At 39.9% G+C, this 18,754-nt stretch overlaps 1 protein-coding gene across 1 annotated transcript in view; it reads right to left on the bottom strand.

The window, feature by feature from the left end:
• The window catches only part of LOC109927309 (ryanodine receptor 1-like), a 380,829-nt gene that overhangs the window by 153,617 nt on the left and 208,458 nt on the right, over positions 1-18,754 (bottom strand). The window contains exons 51-57 of the mRNA XM_048618232.1: positions 18,515-18,655; positions 17,420-17,583; positions 14,959-15,037; positions 8,417-8,506; positions 8,135-8,278; positions 5,603-5,680; positions 2,028-2,103 (exon numbers count right to left, since the gene is read on the bottom strand). Of these exons, the coding sequence (XP_048474189.1) occupies positions 2,028-2,103; positions 5,603-5,680; positions 8,135-8,278; positions 8,417-8,506; positions 14,959-15,037; positions 17,420-17,583; positions 18,515-18,655 (772 nt within the window). The remainder of the gene's footprint in view (positions 1-2,027; positions 2,104-5,602; positions 5,681-8,134; positions 8,279-8,416; positions 8,507-14,958; positions 15,038-17,419; positions 17,584-18,514; positions 18,656-18,754) is intronic.

The following is an 18,754-nucleotide window of genomic DNA, read 5'->3' as shown; positions in this document are numbered from 1 at the left end:
TTTGTGCCACTACCCATGACAAATTTCTAGTCCCCTAGGGAATTCTCTAATTTGCTATCTGAGCATTCTTCCGTTTGAAATCTTTCACTGAGCAATTCATCGAGTTCTACAAATTCACATATATCTACATGAAGTGTGCACAAAAGTGATCAGAGAATAGCCAGAACTGGGTGATAACTGAAGAAAATCAAAATGTGAAGATAAACCATGACAAAGAAAAGGAATAGGGGAGATAAATATAAACTTAAGAATGAGGAACAGAAATAAAGACACAAAGGGGAAGAATAACAAGCATGAAAAGAAGGGAAGTGATTAAGGAATAGACTGAAGAGAAACTCAGTCAGGGAAAAAGGAAAAACAACAGAAGCAGGTAATGAGAGAGTGAAATCTGAATTAATGACAAAGTAATGTGAGGAGATAAACGTAAGTTGCATCAACAAGATGAATTGACCTCGCCAGGTTAAACTATCAGTCTACAATATTGGAAAATGTCACATTTTAAAAGAGTAACATTAAATTTGAACATTGTTTCTGTTCAGCTAATACAGCAAAATTGATTATCAGCATTTGGAACGTGCTTCAGGTGGATCCTTGAGGAACGAAAGCCACAGTGATAAATTAGATTAATGAATCACCAGTAAATTTACATGTGTAAGGAACAATTTCATCATTTAGACTTATTGAATGTTCTCACTTTTACAAAAAAAAAGTACATTTTTACTACAACTCTTTTGTAACAGGAGAACAGGTAGTTAAGCACAAACAGTACACCAGTGTTATTTTCAAATTATGATGAAATGTTTGCTGGTCATGGGGACAACCAAACTGAAGTCTTAACACCTTCTGAGAAAATGATGCAGTGAGCAATCAAGGCTGCTAAACTGCAAAATGATATAGCACAGCAGCAAACACAGAAATGCAATGTTCTGAATGTAATTATCTCACAAATAGCACAAAAAAGGGAAACTAAATAATTTACTAAAAAGAAACAGTTTTATGGCAGTTATGTCAAAATCAGTTAGCTGGCAATTCCATTCTAGTATGTATAGCGTGTTACTTTTTAGTGAAGAGGAAGGACAGAATTGTGCCAATTTACATGGTCAATACTGTCCTCACACTTTTCTCAAAAGGATTTTAAACAGAATGTTCAAGGGAAGACCAATTCGAAGTAAAGTATTATCTCTGGAGAGAAAGGGAAACATGAGAAAAGGCACAGAATATATCAGTAAGCAATTCACAACGAGGTAATGCTGATCACAGGTTTCATGTAAAGTTTCAGTAATGCACATGATTGCTTATTCACTGCATGCAGACAGGAACGCAACTGGTCCATACCACTGGAGCACGAGCTGGACATCGACATAATCAACTGGATATATCAACAAAGTGGCTATCATAAAACGAATGGTGGGAAATAAGGAAAGATCTCTTCAATCTAATTCACAGAAATGTAGCTATATCGACAGCTATCTCATTTTCACAATGTCTAAATGTTACACTACATGATGCAATGCACCTGAAGAATTAGTCATCCTTTTTGCCGAAATCTGGCTGCCCACATCGTTCTGGAAAATTGTATATAGCATGATTCCACCAGACTATTTTCACATGATGGGAAAAGCTTATAAATGAGATGTTTAGTGTGGCGATCCTATCATGGCCTCCTGACATGCTGTGTGGAGAAATAAGATATATTCTGCAATGAATCTTCATGAGGAGGTTAATGTACTGTGTTCCATCATCTGAGGTTCATGGCCACAATCGCACTTCAGGTCATCCTTGATCTCCCACTTTAGAAGAAGGTGAACCTATATGTAGCCTCTGTGTATGCCAACTAGCGTCATCAGCAGAATAAGTGAAGGTCCGAATATGGCCTGGACTGAAAATCATGAGAGTGTGAGCAAGAAAATTTTTTCTTAAAACAGAAGGTGTAGTAATTAAATGAGATTATGGTGACAAACAATGCATAAAACATATGGCAAGTTATTTTAATACCCAAAGGCATATGATGAATAATGTAATCTTACCTTTAGCTTGCAATTCCAGCTTCTTCTTACGACCCCATGTGTTGTGGTAATTTTCTGCAAGTTGCTCTGCCATCGACTACAAAATACAGGATGTGCGTTTAAAGTACAGAAATATTACAGAATGTCTCATCAGGCAAATCTTTCAGGCAAGTTTGGATCACAACATTATCTTTGTTTAAAATAAAATCTTTTTAAGCTCTTAATACCTAAAAGCCGTGAAAACATAGTTAACAGATAATTTTACACAATTTGTGCGATAAAAGGAACATCTTGAATCTAGAAAATAGATTAAACCCTAGCTGAGAAAGGTTAGAAGTATATCTGAAAACTAGGAGAACACTCAAAGCTTCAGAATCTACATCACATGAATATTTTAACAAGAATAATGATATTTTTTACTTACTCATAGGAATGAAATATGCACTTTTGTGTACAACTTCTTAGACCATGCTCTTTATGTGTTCTTAGAACATATGGTACTAGATACGCTCTGAAACCTGGCTGTCTGTCTGTGTCTCTCTATCTCTCTCCCCTCTCTAACTCACTTCAGGAAACCTCTGTCTTATCAACTGGAACAAATTCTTAGTCTGTCTTCAAGAGGGCCGATGTCAAATCTGCCCGATGATGCTCCTATGAAACACCTCAGGATGTTTTACTCTCATAAGGCACTATTGAAATGTGATTGCTGCTAATTAATTTGCTTAAATACTTTCCTGGTATGCTTAGCATTTTAGCAGATGATGCACTGGGATGCCAGCCCATACCTTGGGAAAGTGACTTATTTGGGGTTGAACCAGTCACCTCTATAGTTGGTACTCACTTTTAGTTGAATGTGTGACAAAACAGGGATTCAGTTACTGACAAAGAAGTGTGGCTGAATTTCTGGGTGTCATTTTGGTCCACAAAAGAATCCAGAGGAGATTTGAGAGGATGCTGTCAGAACTGGAAACTTGTAAGTTTAAAAGAAAGATTAGATAGGCAGAATTGTTTTCCTCAGAAAAGAGGCTGAGGGGAGATTTCGTTGAGATATACAAGGTTGTGAGTAGGCTGGACTGAGTGAATATGAATGACCGATTTCCCTTAGCACAGAGATGAAGTGACATGGGGAATATGTTTAAAGTGATTGTCTGGAGAGGGTGTTGAGGGAATTCACCAGGATGTTGCTTGAAATGGAAAGTCTCAGTTATGAGGAGAGACCGGACAGGCTGAGATTGTTTTCTCTAGCGCAGAGGAGGCCGAAGGGGCATCTGATTGCGTTACAGATAGTTCTGCTACAATGCATGTTTCGTTAACACGAGTTGGCTGTAACTCGATTGACGGATAGTGGACGCTGTTTGGATAACATGAACTTTCTGCTGTACAAGTTATAGCAATTTTCTATAGCTATTTCCCTATAACCCGATTTTCTATAGCGCGAGGTTATGCAAGAATGTGACTACTGTGTTGTAGGAGAACTATCTGTATACAAAATTATGAGAGGCAGAGATAGGGCAGATTGTGAAAATCTTTTCCCCATGGCAGACATGTCTAAGACTAGAAGGCATAAGTTTAAGGTGAGGAATAAGTGGTTAGAGGGGCTCTGAAGAAAATTTTTTTCACTCAGAGGGGAGTAGAAATATGGAACATGCTGCCTGAGAGGGTGACAAAGGCAAGTACTCTCACATTTCAGAAACATCTGGATGAGCAATTAAAACCCTAGGACACAGTAGGCTATGGACTAAGTGTAGGTAAATGAGATTAGCATAGTTTGGTGTTTATTAGTCAGCATAAACATGATGGGCTGCAGGGCCTGTTTCTGTGCTAAGTGACTCTAGGTGACAGAGTTGGGGAGATGAGAAAACAAAATTTCATCCAGAGGGTCATCAGGGTCTGGAACTCACTGTCTGAAAGATGATAGAGGCAGAAATCCTCAACACATTTAAAAAGGTGTCTGCATACACACTTAAGTCCCATAACCTCCACGGATATGGACCAAGCGCTGTAAGACATGATTAGGCTGGATAGTTCATTTCTTGGCTGGCTCAGGCATGCTGGGCACAGCCACCGTCTTTAGAGGCATACATTTTTCTACATTTTCTAAAAATTCTTATCCTCTGAAGAGAAGGAATACGCATGAACTGGGGAGAGGGCAGGTAGGGACTGTACATTAATTATGCTTTAGGACGGTCAGCATGGACACAATGGGATGAATGGCCATTATCTGTGCTATAATGATTCTAAGATTCTGATTCCTCTGATAAAATTCGAAGAAATTGGTGAACTTTAGTGCCAATGGTAATCCATAGTGGCTAGCTGAATGAACCAGGTCACCTTCTTATATATTCACAGCCTCTTTATCAACTACTCCACTAAATATGCTTTGAAAGTCATGTGCTTCTTGTACACCCTGCACTTCCAGGGCAGTCTTCTGTTGCTGCACTGAAAGAAACCAGGAAATAGCTGCAGTTTCCATACTAAAATCTCCATACCAGCATTCACTTTTCTCAGTGCTATTATGCTTTGCATCTTCAAAGTGTTTCCATTAGCCAGCAGTCAGGAGGAGCAAACTCGCCATCCACCAACAGAAGCAACTGGAGATACCAACCATTTTAACAGACAGCCATTACTAAGAACCTGCTGGTGAGCTGCTCACTCTTTTAGATCAGTTTGCTGATTACAAAGAAACAGGTGAGCTAGTCCCAAGCTGGGACAGGTTAATTAAGATATTAATACACCCTTAAATCTCAAAGATCATTTAAGAACTTTATTTTGAGTAGCCTATAGTGATTCTTTCAAGAACCAATAGTTTGGCCACACAACGTCAAGTCTGTAATGTTATGGAGAACATGAATTATGGAAGTGTTTGAAAACTGCATTGAGATTTGAATGAATTAATGAGGACGTTTCCTGTTTCTGCCATCAACATTAAGACCTTCATAAAATGAGGAAGAGCTGGACATGATCGAGAAGGGTGTAGTTTGTGCAGGGGATATTATTGTTTTGATTCTGCCATCACTCTGGAGAAAGCGATCGAAGTCCTATCTTCCCTTAACCACAAGACTCTCTTCAGCTCTGTCCTGGAATTCAGTATTCAGGTTCTAGATGGTCAGCCCAGACCATTACATAATCTATATGTCTGAACTTCAACAAAAACACCTGGATATGTTTTTAAACTCACTACTAATATTCATCGACGCAGAATTAAATTAAGGCTATCTGCCCGGTTGCTAAACATAAGTATCTGGTGGTTCCTTTTAATACTATTGAGTCATTAGCCTTTTTGCTAACATTAGAGACTTAGTATTTGTACTTCTGTTCACAAAATGAAGCTTCACAATGTGTGTCAGACTGAGTAATATCCATCTGAATTAACAAAGCAATCAACAGGACAAATGGTTTGATATGGTCCAACATTCCAAGAATTTCCATCTTCACCTTATAATTGCAAAGTACAATATACTGTCAAAGGAATACGATTTGAATAAGTTGTCTGTGACCACTGAAAACAGCAGCTTCCAAGCAGATGTGAAATCACACTGAAATATTACCCTGCAGAGCTGTAAATCGTTTCAGCAAAAACAACATATATTCTCTACCTGCAATTCACGAGACAATGTCATGTTCAGCAGCTCAGGGGGTTGTGGATTGTATCCATGACTAGGATCATAGACAACCTGCACCAGAAATTCATATTATGAATGTTATGAAACAGTATTATGGAACTATGGCAAAAATGAAATCATTTGTTAAAATGTAAAAAAAAATGTTATTGTAAAGCAATTGCTTGCTTTGTCATTTCAAAAGTAGATAAGATTTCAGCATGTATGTAAAATTCTCCACAACAGGTTTATATGATTTACATAATTCTCAACAAGCAATGACTAAGCCAGAAAGTAATGTGGAGATGCCCTTGTTGAACTGGGGTGGACAAGGTCAGAAATCACAGGTCACTAGGTTATAGTCCAACAGGTTTATTTGAAAACACAAGCTTTTGGATCTTTGCTCCTTCAGGTGTTAGCCAGAAAGGGTATGCTTGTAAAAACGGCATTATCTCTTTTAATAATAGTTGTCGGTTAAACTTGTATTGAACTTGTTAGGCAACATATTTCTTATCATAGAATCATACAGTAATAAGCCCTTTAAGTCTGCACCAGCAAGAACTGCACTACTCCCTACTCAAGTTCCACTTCTCCGCACTAGTCCCACAGCCTTGGATGTTATGGCACTTCAAGTATTCATCTAAGCATTGTTTTAAAGTTTGTGGGGTTACCTGCCTCAACTATCCTCCCAGTCAGTGCATTCCAGAACCCCACCACCCTCTGGTTGAAAAGATTTTTTTCCTCAAATCCCCTCCAAAGCTTCTGACTATCTTTTTAAAAGTGTGCCTCCTTGTTCTCGATCCTTTGACAGGGGTTAGATAAGCTTAGTTGGCTGGACAGCTGATTTGCAATGCAGAGTTAATGCCAACAGTGTGGGTTCAATTCCTGCACCAACTGAGGTTATCATGAAGGTTTCTCCTTGTCAACCTCTCCCATCACCTGAGGCATGGTGACCCTAAGGTTAAACCCCCACTAGCCATCTCTCTCTTCTAATGAGAGAATGCCCCATGGCGCAACTACAGCAATTTTACCTTTAACTAAGGGGAACAGTGGCTTTTTATCCACTCTTGTCCTTGCCCTCGAACTTATACATCTCAAATCAAGTCCCCCTCAAATGTCTCTGTTCCAAAGAAGACAACCTGATCCAGCCTCACTTCATAGCTGAAATGTCTCATCCCAGGCAACATACTGGTGAATCTTCTCTGCGCTCCCTTCAGAGCAATCACATCCTTCCTATAGTACACCAGGTATGGTATAACCAGAGTTCTGTACAGCTCCAACATAACCTCCCTGCCCTTATAATCTAGGCCATGACTGATAACGGCAAGCACCCTGTATGGCTTCTTACTACCCTACTGATCTGTCCAGTCACCTTCATGTATCTGTACATAAGCACCCCCAAGATCCCTCTGTTCCTCTGAGCTTCCCAGTGTCCTGCCATTGAGTACTTTTTTGTCTTATTACTTCTTCCAAAGTGCATCACCTGACATTTATAGGAATTTAATTCCATCTTCCCCATCTGTTTATATCCTCCTGAAACCCAAGATTCCTCCTCACTGTTAACCACCCAGCCAATCTTTATGCCATCTGAAAATTTATTTATCATTCCCACCACATTCGTACCTATATAAGTTATGAATATCACAAACAATAAAGGGACCCAGCACTGATATCTGAGAAATGCCACTGTACACTGGGCTTCAGTCACACAACAGCCTTGAACCACCACCCACTGTCTCCTGCCACTAGCCAATTTTTAATCCAGCTTGTCGATCTACCCAGGATTCAACAAGCTTTTACCTCCTTTATAAGTTTCCCATGTGGAACTTTGTAGTATCTACGTAAAGTATATCAACTGCCCTAACCTCATCCAAACACTTGGTCACCTCCATGAAAAATTCAAATTCATTAGGCATTACCTCCCTTTGACAAAGGCAAACTGACTATTTCTGATTGAACCTTGCCTTTCTAAATGGAGATTTTTTTTCCTTCACTATTTTCTCCAAAGGTTTCCCTATCATACATATATTATTGTCTGATAATAAGAACATAGAAGCTCTGGAAAATGTGCAAAGAGGAAGGATATCATCAGTCAGGACCGACTTAATACGCTGTGGCATTTCCTTCCTAGAAGATGATCACAGGGTATCCATGAGTTATTTAGAGTAATAAAGGGTTTGACAGAGTCTAAGCAAAGAAAATGTTCAAAAGTGAGGGCCACAAATTTAAAATACTCACAAATAAATCTAGTAAGGAATTCTGGAGGAACTTCTTTACTCCCTACTACATGGAAGTGTTAAGGATTGAGGGGACTAACATTTCAGGGAACTAGCACATTGAAAAGAAAGTATTTAAAAGGATATATTGATAGGGTAAGGCAAAGCAAAGTAGAAGGCTCATGTGGAGCATGAACACTAAGGGCTGTTTCTGTATTGAAAATTCTATGTTTGTTCAGCCATTCTTGATGTTGAATGGAAACCATTTAAGCTGGACAAACTCCACCAACAGGTTACTGAAATCTCCACTTACCTGGGTGGATTGGGAAATTTTACGGGTTTTTTTCTCTCCTTTCTCACTCTTTTCCACTCCCTCGCTTGCTTTTTCAATCGTCCATTCCCAGGCAATCATAGCTTTGAGAGATTCTTTGATTGGCCATCTATAAATTTCCCTGTCCTAGGAACATCCATGTTAATTGTTAATAGCTGTAAGCTAAAAAATGTTTTTAAATTAAATCTTGTACATAGTAGTGGGTATTAACTACGGGTACATTGATAAAGCATTTTACACAGACTCAAACAGTTATGCTCATACCTTTTCAGAGAATGTTTTATATGGTCTTAACCATGGATGGGTCTGGGCTTCTTCATCAATAGTTTCACCATAAGTCCAGTTATTTTGTATCTGCAGTGAAAAATAAACTTCAAGTAATGTTGGATTTTAAAAATTACTGTGGAGTTTAAGACTTACTTATGTAGAGACACAATTTCCTTAGTACTTTTAACTGACTTGAGAACAATGAGTAGTGGTCATTATTTGTACTATTGATTTTGGGTATCATTCTTTTGATTACCTCTAAATTCCTCAGCTCCACCAGAAGACAATAGGAGAAGTTTTAAGTCCTCAGGAAGCAAGTGAGATCAGACAGCATGTCTGCTTGTAAAGGTCAGCAGGAGATGTGGTAGCTTTCATCTGGTGGTTCTCATTTTCATATAGCTGATCAGCTGTTCAACTGATTTGGGCAGTAACTGGAAATTGGCAACAGCAAGATCGAGAAAAGACAGTAGGCAGCGGGAATTCTTTTCTTTGTTCTTTCGTAGGATATCAGAATTGCTGGCAAGGCAAGCAGTTGTTGTCTATGCCTCATTGTCTTGAACTGAATGACTCCTTCAGCAGTTTCAGAAGGGAATTAGGAGTTAACAGCATTGCTGTCTGGAGTTACATGTCAGCCAGATTGTGCAAGGACAGCAGATTTCCTTCCCTACAGGATAGCAGTGAACAATATGTTTCTTTATGAGTCAGTGACAATCTCGTAGTCACTATCAGTGAGATTATAGTTTCATATTCATATTTTATGAATTACATTTACATTCCACAATCTGTCATGGTGGGATTTGAATCCAAGTACAGTGACATTCTCACTACACCATCTTAATCCTGATGAGGGGGCATGATTGGCAATCATGAGTACATGGTGGAGTGAGGTTTTGAAGTGGCGGAAAGATGTTTAGATGTGGTAGAATTCAACCCAGCAGAGCACTATCTTTCATTGTGAGGCCTCAACAAACACTCCTGCTTTTCAACATCCCAGCAAGAAAATTTTTTTTTTGTTCATGTTCAGTGGCTGCACTAGCTTTCTGTTTCAATCAAAGGTTAACTGCCAGAATCAGGAACAGATTAAAATCCAATTGGGATTGCATCTATTTTGTACTCATTTGTGGACATCATTAACAAGGGCAGTATTTGTTGCCCATCCCCAATTTGTCCTTTTAGAAGGTGTTGGTGCTCCACCTTTTCGCACCTTTGCAATCCTATTGGTGCAGGTACAGCCACAGGAAGTTCTAGGATTTGCACTATGGAATTCCAAGATGCATTTATCAATGAGGCTTCAGCAGATGTCTGCCAAAGCCTTGTTTCCCAGCAGACTAGTGGCAAGGAGGTTACGTTGAACTTTAAAAGTTCAGCTTCAGCTGGAATTCTGCAACAGGTTCTGGGTGCCGCACTTTGATGTGAAGGCATTAGCAAAAATTGTTCCAGGGATGAAGTACTTCAGTAAGGAAGACAGTTTGGAGAAGTTAGGGCTGTCTTCCTTGGAGAAAAAAAAAGCTGAAAGGAGATTTGATAAAGGTATTCAAAATCGTGAGGGGTCTGGACAGAGCAGATGAAGAGAAACTGTTCTTACTTGTGGAAAGACCAAAAATGAGAGGACACGGATTTAAAATATTGGGCAGAAGCAAACCAATACAAGAATTTCCTTGTCTACAGCTAGCGGTTAGGGTCAGAAATACGCTGCCTTATAGTGTGATGGGAGGCAGCTTCAACTAAACCTGTCAATAATGAATTAGACTGTAATCTGAAAAAGGAAGAATGTGAAGGGCTACAAGGAGAAGGTAGGAGAGTAGAATGAAGTAAATGATTCATTTTGAGAACAAATACAGACATAACGGACTGAGCACCTTCCTTCTGCACTGTGCTACTGAACAGTGAGTAATGAGAGACCCATGAGAAAATGGAAATGCAGTCTTTTAACTGCATTCTCACTCAAATTTTACTCCAATCTCCTAACTAGTCTAGCAGTCAAAACTAAATACAGGAATTAAGATATGCTCAAATACAATTTCTCTTTATGGAAGTCACATGTAAATTAGTAACTAGAGACTTTATTTCACCAACAATTTAACCCAATGATATCATTTTAATGTAGGTGCCAGGATGAAGAGAGTTCAGGAGCTTGATTTTCTTGGCCTAGTTGAAACTGAATGGAAATAAGACAGATAAGAAATGGCTGACAACCATGCTGCTGGAAGGTCTTTCTCAGACTCCTGTTTCCATTCTCTCCTATTTTCCAAAAGGCAAGGGAAAGTTGGAGCAGGCCCCCTCCTTAGAAGCAGCTAATTAATGTCTTTGCAGATTCATTAACAGCCTGTCCCCAGTAAGTTTCAATAAATTTTCAGTGAGGTGGCCAAACAGCAGCTGTCTAAATTGGGCCAAGTGCATGGAACCAAGCTCACACAGTCATAGAGATATACAGCATGGAAACAGAACCTTCGGTCCAACTCGTCCATGCCAACCAGATATCCGAAATTAATCCAGTCCTATATGTCAGCATTTGGCCCATATCTCTCCAAATCCTTCCATTCATAAACCCATCCAGATGCCTTTTAAATGTTGTAATTGTACCAGCCTCCACCACTTCCTCTGGTAGCTCTTCCATACACGCACCACCCTCTACGTGAAAAAGTTGCCCTTAGGTCCCTTTTAAATCTTTCCCTTCTCACCTTAAACATATGCCCTCTAGTTTTGGACTCCCCAACTCCGGGGCAAAGACCTTGGCTATTTACCCTATCCATGCCCCTCATGATTTTAGAAACCTCTGTAAAGTCATCCCTCAGCCTTCGACGCTGCAGGGAAAATAGCCCCAGTCTATTCAGCTTCTCCCTATAGCTCAAACCCTCCCACCCTGGCAACATCCTTGTAAATATTTTCTGAACCCTTTCAAGTTTCACACCATCCGTCCTTTAGCAAGGAGACCAGAATTGCACGCAGTATTCCAATAGTGGCCTAACCAATGGCCTGTACATCCACAACAAGGCCTCCCAACTCCTATACTCAATGCCCTGACCAATAAAGGCAAGCATACCAAATGCCTTCTTCACTATCTTATCTACCTGTGACTCCACTTTCAAGGAACTATGAACCTGCACTCCAAGGTCTCTTTGCTCAGCAACCCTCCCCAGGACACTACCATTAAGTTTACAAGTCCTGCCCTGATTTGCCTTTCCAAAATGCAGCACATCACATTTATCCAAAATTAAACTCCATCTGCCACTCCTTAACCCACTGGCCCATCTGATCAAGGTCCCATTGTACTCTGAGGTAACCTTCTTTGCTGTCCACTTCACCTCCAAATTTGGTGTCATCTGCAAACTTACTAACCATACCTCCTACGTTCACATCCAAATCATTTATAGAAATGACGAAAAACAGTGGAAACAGCATCGATCCTTGTGGCACACAGCTGGTCAAAGGCCTCTAGTCTGAAAAGCAACCCTCCACCACCACGCTCTGTCTTCTATCTTCAAGCCAGTTCTGTATCCAAATAGTTAGTTTTACCTCTACTCCATGTGTTCTAACCTTGCTAACCAGTCTACCATGAGGAACCTTGTTGAATGCCTTACTGAAGTCCATATAGATACATCCGCCGCTCTGCCCTTATCAATCCTCTTTGTTACTTCTCCAAAAAACTCAAATCAAGTTTGAGAGAGACTATTTCCCACGCACAAAGCCATGTTGACTATCCCTAATCGGTCCTTGCCTTTCCAAATACATGTAAACCCTGTCCTTCAGGATTCCCTCTGATAACGTGCCCACCACCGATGAAAGGCTCACCGGTCTATAGCTGCTGGCTTTTCCTTACCATTTTTCTTAAATAGTGGCACCATGTTAGCCAACCTCCAGTCTTCCGGCACTTCACCTATGGCTATCGATAATACAAATATCTCAGCAAGGGGCCCAGCAATCTCTTCCCTAGCTTTCCACAAGAGTTCTAGGGTACACCTGGGGATTTATCTACCTTTGTGCATCTTAAGACGTCCAGCACAGCCTCCTCTGTAATATGGGCATTTTTCAAGATGTCGCTATTTATTTCCCCACATTCTCTATCTTCCATATCCTTCTTCCCAGTAATCGCTGATGCAAAATAGTATCTCCCCCATTTCCTGCGTTTCCACACATAGGTGGCCTTGCTGATCTTTAACGGTCCTATTCTCACCCCAGTTACCTTTTTGTATTTGTAGAATTCCTTTGGATTCTCTTTAACCCTATTTGCCAAAGCTAAATCATGTCCCCTTTTAGCCCTCCTGATTTCCGTTGTAAGTATACTCATGTCACAGAATTGGGAAGAGTTTCATAAGGTAAGCAAAAAATGCTTTCCAAGTTTGAAAGGCATGTCCTTTTATAGCTAATGCTTCAATATAGGTGAGAGAAGAAGTCAGAATTCAGAACTTTGCCAGTACATGGGTCCTCAATCTTGTGGCATCACGTGGGCATTGGGCATTACTCAAGCTGAGTACCAAGAAGGAATTGCTGGAAACAAGCCCTGCATCTTCAGAAAACAAGGTATTTGGAGGTGAGCAATGGCAGTCTATATTGGTTGGGCAGAGCACCACACCATCATGAAGGCAGAGGTGGTGTATGGAGGAGACTCCATTCTGAGCACAGGATTTACAGGTAGAGGCAAAAGGACTAGAGGATGACTGAGAACCAGTGCTAAAGGTGACTGCAACTTTCTCATCAGGTGGTCACAGACATCAGTGCCCTTACTAGTGTCTACTTTTGTGGCATGTCATAGGTGGTTGCACACCAATGTACACCCAGGTGACCAACTTTACCACTGTTGTCAACAAATCAGTTTCACAACTTATATGGTATTGTCATTTCACAGGGACAACCTGGAATTGTTAGGTGGTGTCCTGCAATACATGCAGCAGAGGAAGGTGTCAGTTAAAAGATAGGTGCTACTGCTACGTGATAAGTAGTCTCATCCTGGTACCCTCCAGGAACAGGATCTCCCTGTTCCCCTTATAGGCACCGAGTCTTTGGTTCCCAATTCCATCTTGGATGCCTGTGGTGCAATTGCAGGCTTTAACATAAATTCTCAACACCTTGTTATGGCTGTCAGGACTGTCTGAAACTGCCTCAAGCCTAATTATGCATTCATTCCCTCAGAAAATCTGGAATTTAGTCAGGTTCTCTCTGGGAGGATTTCTGACACAAAATGCTACTGTTTTTTCCTGTTTCCAACGCAAAAAATCACGCTAGGTCAGCCCAGGTGTAGGAATCCAGCAGATGACAGACAAGACAATGATCATTGTATGCCTCCTATTGAAACATGTTAAACTCACTGTAGGGCCTGTACAATATTGCAACTGAATTGTGCATTCACTCAAAAATGCAACAATTTTTCTCACTTCCTAATTATATTCCATGCACAATCATAATTTGATATATGCAATCAGTAACAGGGGACATCAGAGAACCTTTCTGCGGAATTGCCTAATGTGCTAATGGTTGCAGCATGAATTTTTATTTTGGCACAAAACCATCTATGCTTATTCTATTTTAGTTTAGGGCTAAATGTCTGGTTCAAATTTAGTTTCAAGATCTGTGTTAATTTATTCAATTGATCTATGGGAGTCTTACTTGGGGCAAGAATATCACCTCATCTATTTTCAAACATCATGATGAGTAGGTGTATGAAAGACTATTTGTTCCAAAAAAAAATCTTGCTCATTATCAAACAGTTTAAAACCTGTTCGAGGTATTTTGGCCTCCTGGACTGCATGCGTCTTAAGTGAATGTATGTCCCCTCAGAAACACCTTGGGTCTTTCTGCTTCTGTGTAAGTCTATTACTTCTGTAGGACAATTATGATTGAAAATAATAGCCTGGCAATTTGGTCATTGTTATCTACTGGAGAAGAGAGAAGAACAGTGTAGACATTCTACAAGCTCTTTGATGCTGTGAACCACACGTAAAGAACAATGATTTCTCGCTTGACTTAACTCTCGCAGAAGGCAGACGTCAAGGAGCAAATTATAATTCAAAGGAACTTTGATCTGCATTGTACTTATTGCTGTGCATGCTTTGGAAGTATTAGAAGAAAGCCTGAATTATAAGCATCAATCAAAAAAGACTGGAAGAAAAATTAAGACTGCTCTATAACGCTTTGATTACAGCATAGTGAAATCAGGCCATTTGAAGGGGATACATTCCCAGAAAAACTTGTGATTTTGGCAAACGGCAATCATGGCAGGCTATGCATTCTAAGGGTGAGACATATGCGCATTTTCTGGGAAGCAAGTTTTTTTTTAATGTTTTCTTTTAAATTGCAGTTAAGTGAAAATCAGACTCACACTGGATGGAAAGTTGTACAGTTAGGTTTTGCTTGTATAGGTAAATTTGCAAAGGGCAGGCAGCCAAATGAAGGGATTTAACAATGTTACAATATAATTCATCTAAACTCTTATTCTGCATGGATTAGAGATTTTACAGTTCAAAAATGTGGTTGAAGATCTTTATCACAGTGAAATACAGCATATTTAAATGAAAAAATTGAAAGCAGTAGAAATATCATACCTTCTCAAAAGCCCATTTATCGTGTGTATACTCCGCATACTTGTTGATAATAGGGTCCAGCTTTTCAGGAATTATTACACTGTAAAATTAATCAAATATCAAATAGTTTGACTCACAAAAAAAAGTTTTGAAAAATCAGTTGGTTCTGTCGCTCTGTAGTGATGGTGAAACCTGATTTTGCTATCTTCACAGATTCATTTGAGGTTCGATTCTGGTCTCCCTGCTACAGGAAGGATGTTGTGAAACTTGAAAGGGTTCAGAAAAGATTTACAAAGTTGTGTTGGGATTGGAAGGTTTGAGCTATAGGGAGAAGCTGAAAAGGCTGGGGCTATTTTCCCTGGAGTGTTGGAGTCTGAGGGGTGCCCATGTACAGGTTTATAAAATCATGGCAGGCATGGATAGGGTGAATAGCCAAGGTCTTTTTACAAAGATAAGGGAGTCCAAAACTAGGGGGCATAGGTTTAAGGTGAGAGGGGAAAGATTTAAAATGGACCTGAGGGGAAACTTTTTCACACAAGTGGTAGTGCGTTTATGGAATGAGGTGCCAGAGGAAGTGGTGGAGATGGGTACAATTACAATATTTAAAAAAGGCATCTGGATGGGTACATGAATAAGAAAGGTTCAGAGGGACATAGGCTAAATGCTGGCAAATTGGACTAGATGAGTCTAGGATATCTGGTTGGTATGGATGAGTTGGACCGAAGGATTGTTTCCATGATGTATGACTGGTTACCTCTGCACGACTATGACTATTTCCTTGCATTCCTTTACACCTATTTTGTAGATCCTTTTGCTACCAGACATCCTCCTACATCTATCCTTTGGAGGAATTGCATTTTCAAGCTACTAATTGCTTGCTTGCTGCCTTGTATTCAGCTTCCCAAATTTGCCGATGTTGATTTATTCAGTCATCTTTTGCACCCTTTCATTTTCCAATAAAAAAAATTAACAGATTTCTACCCCTACTGACGAGATGATGGCTAATACTGTTGGGCTGTCTCTGGTAAAAGATCCACAACTCCTGTTTTACCTGGTAGCATCTTTGCTCCCCTTCCTTTCTTATTTCTAGAAACATCTGTATATTATTCATCTACCGGCCAATATCACTAAATCAGAATGGTTGTTTAGTATTGCATTGCTGTATGTGAGATGTGCCATAGGTAAATTAGCTTTCACATTTTCCTACATGTTACAACAAATCTTAAGTTTTCAAGATCACTGTCACCAAGATCCTGGGCAAGCAAAGCAGAGACAGGCACGGGAGTTCCTAGAAGCCTGGTACTCCACGAAGAAAGCCATCAACAAACACATAGAACTCGACCCCATATACACTCCATTGCGAAGGAAAACCGGAAGTGAGGTAGTCCAGCTCAACGGACTCCAGAGTTTAAAAACCAGGCAGGAAAACACAACGGCGCTTCATTGGAGGCTGCACTGATGATGTTACCCAGCAGGGTAATGAAACGTCTGCGGAACAACAACGAATCAGCTCGGCGAGCCAACCAAGCACAACATTCCAAGTGTTGTTTACATTGTCTCTTGCTCGTGCTAATCTATCCTCGCGACAAGTTCCCTAATGTATCAAACATTATTAGTGTGAAAATTCCTTTATGACAGCTTGCCACAACACATCTCTGTAACCTCCTCCAGAGGTACAATCCCTCCAAACCTTCAATCTCTCTGCCCACAAATTAAATCTATGTGATGTACGTGACTGGTCTATTAGGTAGTGGTCATTGAGAGAAAAAAGACAGCAAGAGCGAGAGAGAAGCAAGAGAAGCAACAGAAGAGAGTGAGAGCGAAGCGAAAGAGCAAGAGCAAAGCGAAAGAAGAGATAGCGAGAGAGCAGAAGCCAGAGAGTGCGAGACAGCGACTGAGAGACAGCGACTGAGATGGTTAACACACTTCATCCCCAGTACTGAATGTCTCGACATACTGAGGCTGCAAATGGATCCAGCCTGCACAACCAGATTTCTTTCTGGGGGAAAATAAACATGACAAACAGAAAATGACTTCTGAAGGGAAGAAAAATGATCTTAAACAAGGTAGGAGAATTAATAACTTTTTTTTTCTCAACATGCACCATGGCACTAGTGGCCATGGACATTGTTGGATTGGTCCATCATTAGGCTTGGCCAAGTACTGCAGTAATTTTCTGTTGTATTTTATAGGATGGCTGATCAGAAAAAAACTCTCCTATCTGCCATCAGACCTGTTGGAAGGATTTACAGGCTGATGAGCCACCTGTTTAGCCATACCGTGAACAAACGTTGTATATTCAACAAGTGGGATTTGAACCAGGAGATAGTAGTGCTAACCACTGTGCCACAAGACCTAAATTAATTACAGATACCTATTTTTATACGATTTGAAACACAGATTAATATCAAAGGCATCACAAAAACTAGCAGTTCACCAAGATTGAAAATTCAGCTCAGAAAAAAGTTAAAACAATTCATACTTCATTGTGTCGACGGGTTTAGGGTCAAAGTTGCCTTCTGCATCCACTGAAGCTTTTTTCTCGACCTTGGAGGAATAGCTGGCATCAACATAATCTGGTGGCAGCGCACCAGCTATTGCACACAGACACTGCATCACGGCCTTGAATAAATCAGTATCATATTTCTGCAAAACACAGGAAATTTCATTAAATCTATATTTCTACCTTATTTTTACTCATGCAATAAATTCCTCAAATAGAAACAAAAAAGACTTGCATTTCTTTAGATTCAGATTTTATTATCACTTCTATGTAACTCTTTTCAAGACCACTGGACACTTCAAACACTTAACAGCCAATTTTTTGTAACAGGCATTTTTTTTTGCAATTTACTCATCATTGTTTGGTAGGAATCATGGCAGCTAATTTGCCCTCAAAACACCCATAAACAGCACTGCAATCATGCCTTTTTTTAAGGATAGTGATTGAGGGATAAATATTGGCCAGGATGTTGGGGAGAACATCCCTACTTGCCTTCAAAATTAGTGCTGTAGGATCTTGTATATCCACTCAAAGAGAGAGACGGGGTCTCGATTTAACATCAATGCTCCCTCAGTACTGCACTGGATGGTCAGTCATGAGTTTTATGCTTAATTCCTTGAAACGGGAACCATGTGATTCAGAGGTGACTATGTTATTACCACCTGAGCCACGGCTGCTTATTATACAAGTCACGTAACTGAATCCTGATTTAATTCCAGATATTATTAATTGAATTTAAATTTCACCAGCTGCCAGAGGTATTTGGATCAGAGTTCCCCTGGATAATATTCTGGCTTTCTAGTCTAGTAATATTACCAGTACGCCACCTCCCCATTTAGCTCTTTTCAATCCATAGCCTACTGAATGATCTGATTCCGCTAAAACAATGAATGAGGCTTTGGCATTCAAACTGAAATCTGAGGAACAGAGTGTTTTGCTCCTCTACAATAAATATGATTCACGTTGCATTTTTCATCCTGATGTACAAACATTTTACCCTTGGTTTAAATATCTATACGGATATTTCAACCTTTTATATTAAGATTTTGGCATGTATTGGACTTCCCAGTATACCTTCTGTGAAACTGACTCAAAGATTCCCCAGAACAGTTTACGAGTTAGATGGAGTTCTTCCTCAGATGTCACACCATAATTCGCCCATCCGGATGGAAGACAGTAGTATTTCCAACATCTGTCATAATGATTTGTTAGCAACTAGATTGGGATAAACACAAGATAGTCTTTACTTACCAAAATGAAGAGACAATTGCCATTAATTACAGGCAGTGGTAATGAATTACAGTTGAGCTATAC

This window comes from Rhincodon typus, chromosome 39 (assembly GCF_021869965.1).
Source record: "Rhincodon typus isolate 14 chromosome 39, sRhiTyp1.1, whole genome shotgun sequence".
NCBI lineage: Eukaryota > Metazoa > Chordata > Chondrichthyes > Orectolobiformes > Rhincodontidae > Rhincodon > Rhincodon typus.
Note: the sequence above shows the minus strand (reverse complement) of the source record. Positions and strands in the feature narration are given on the sequence as shown.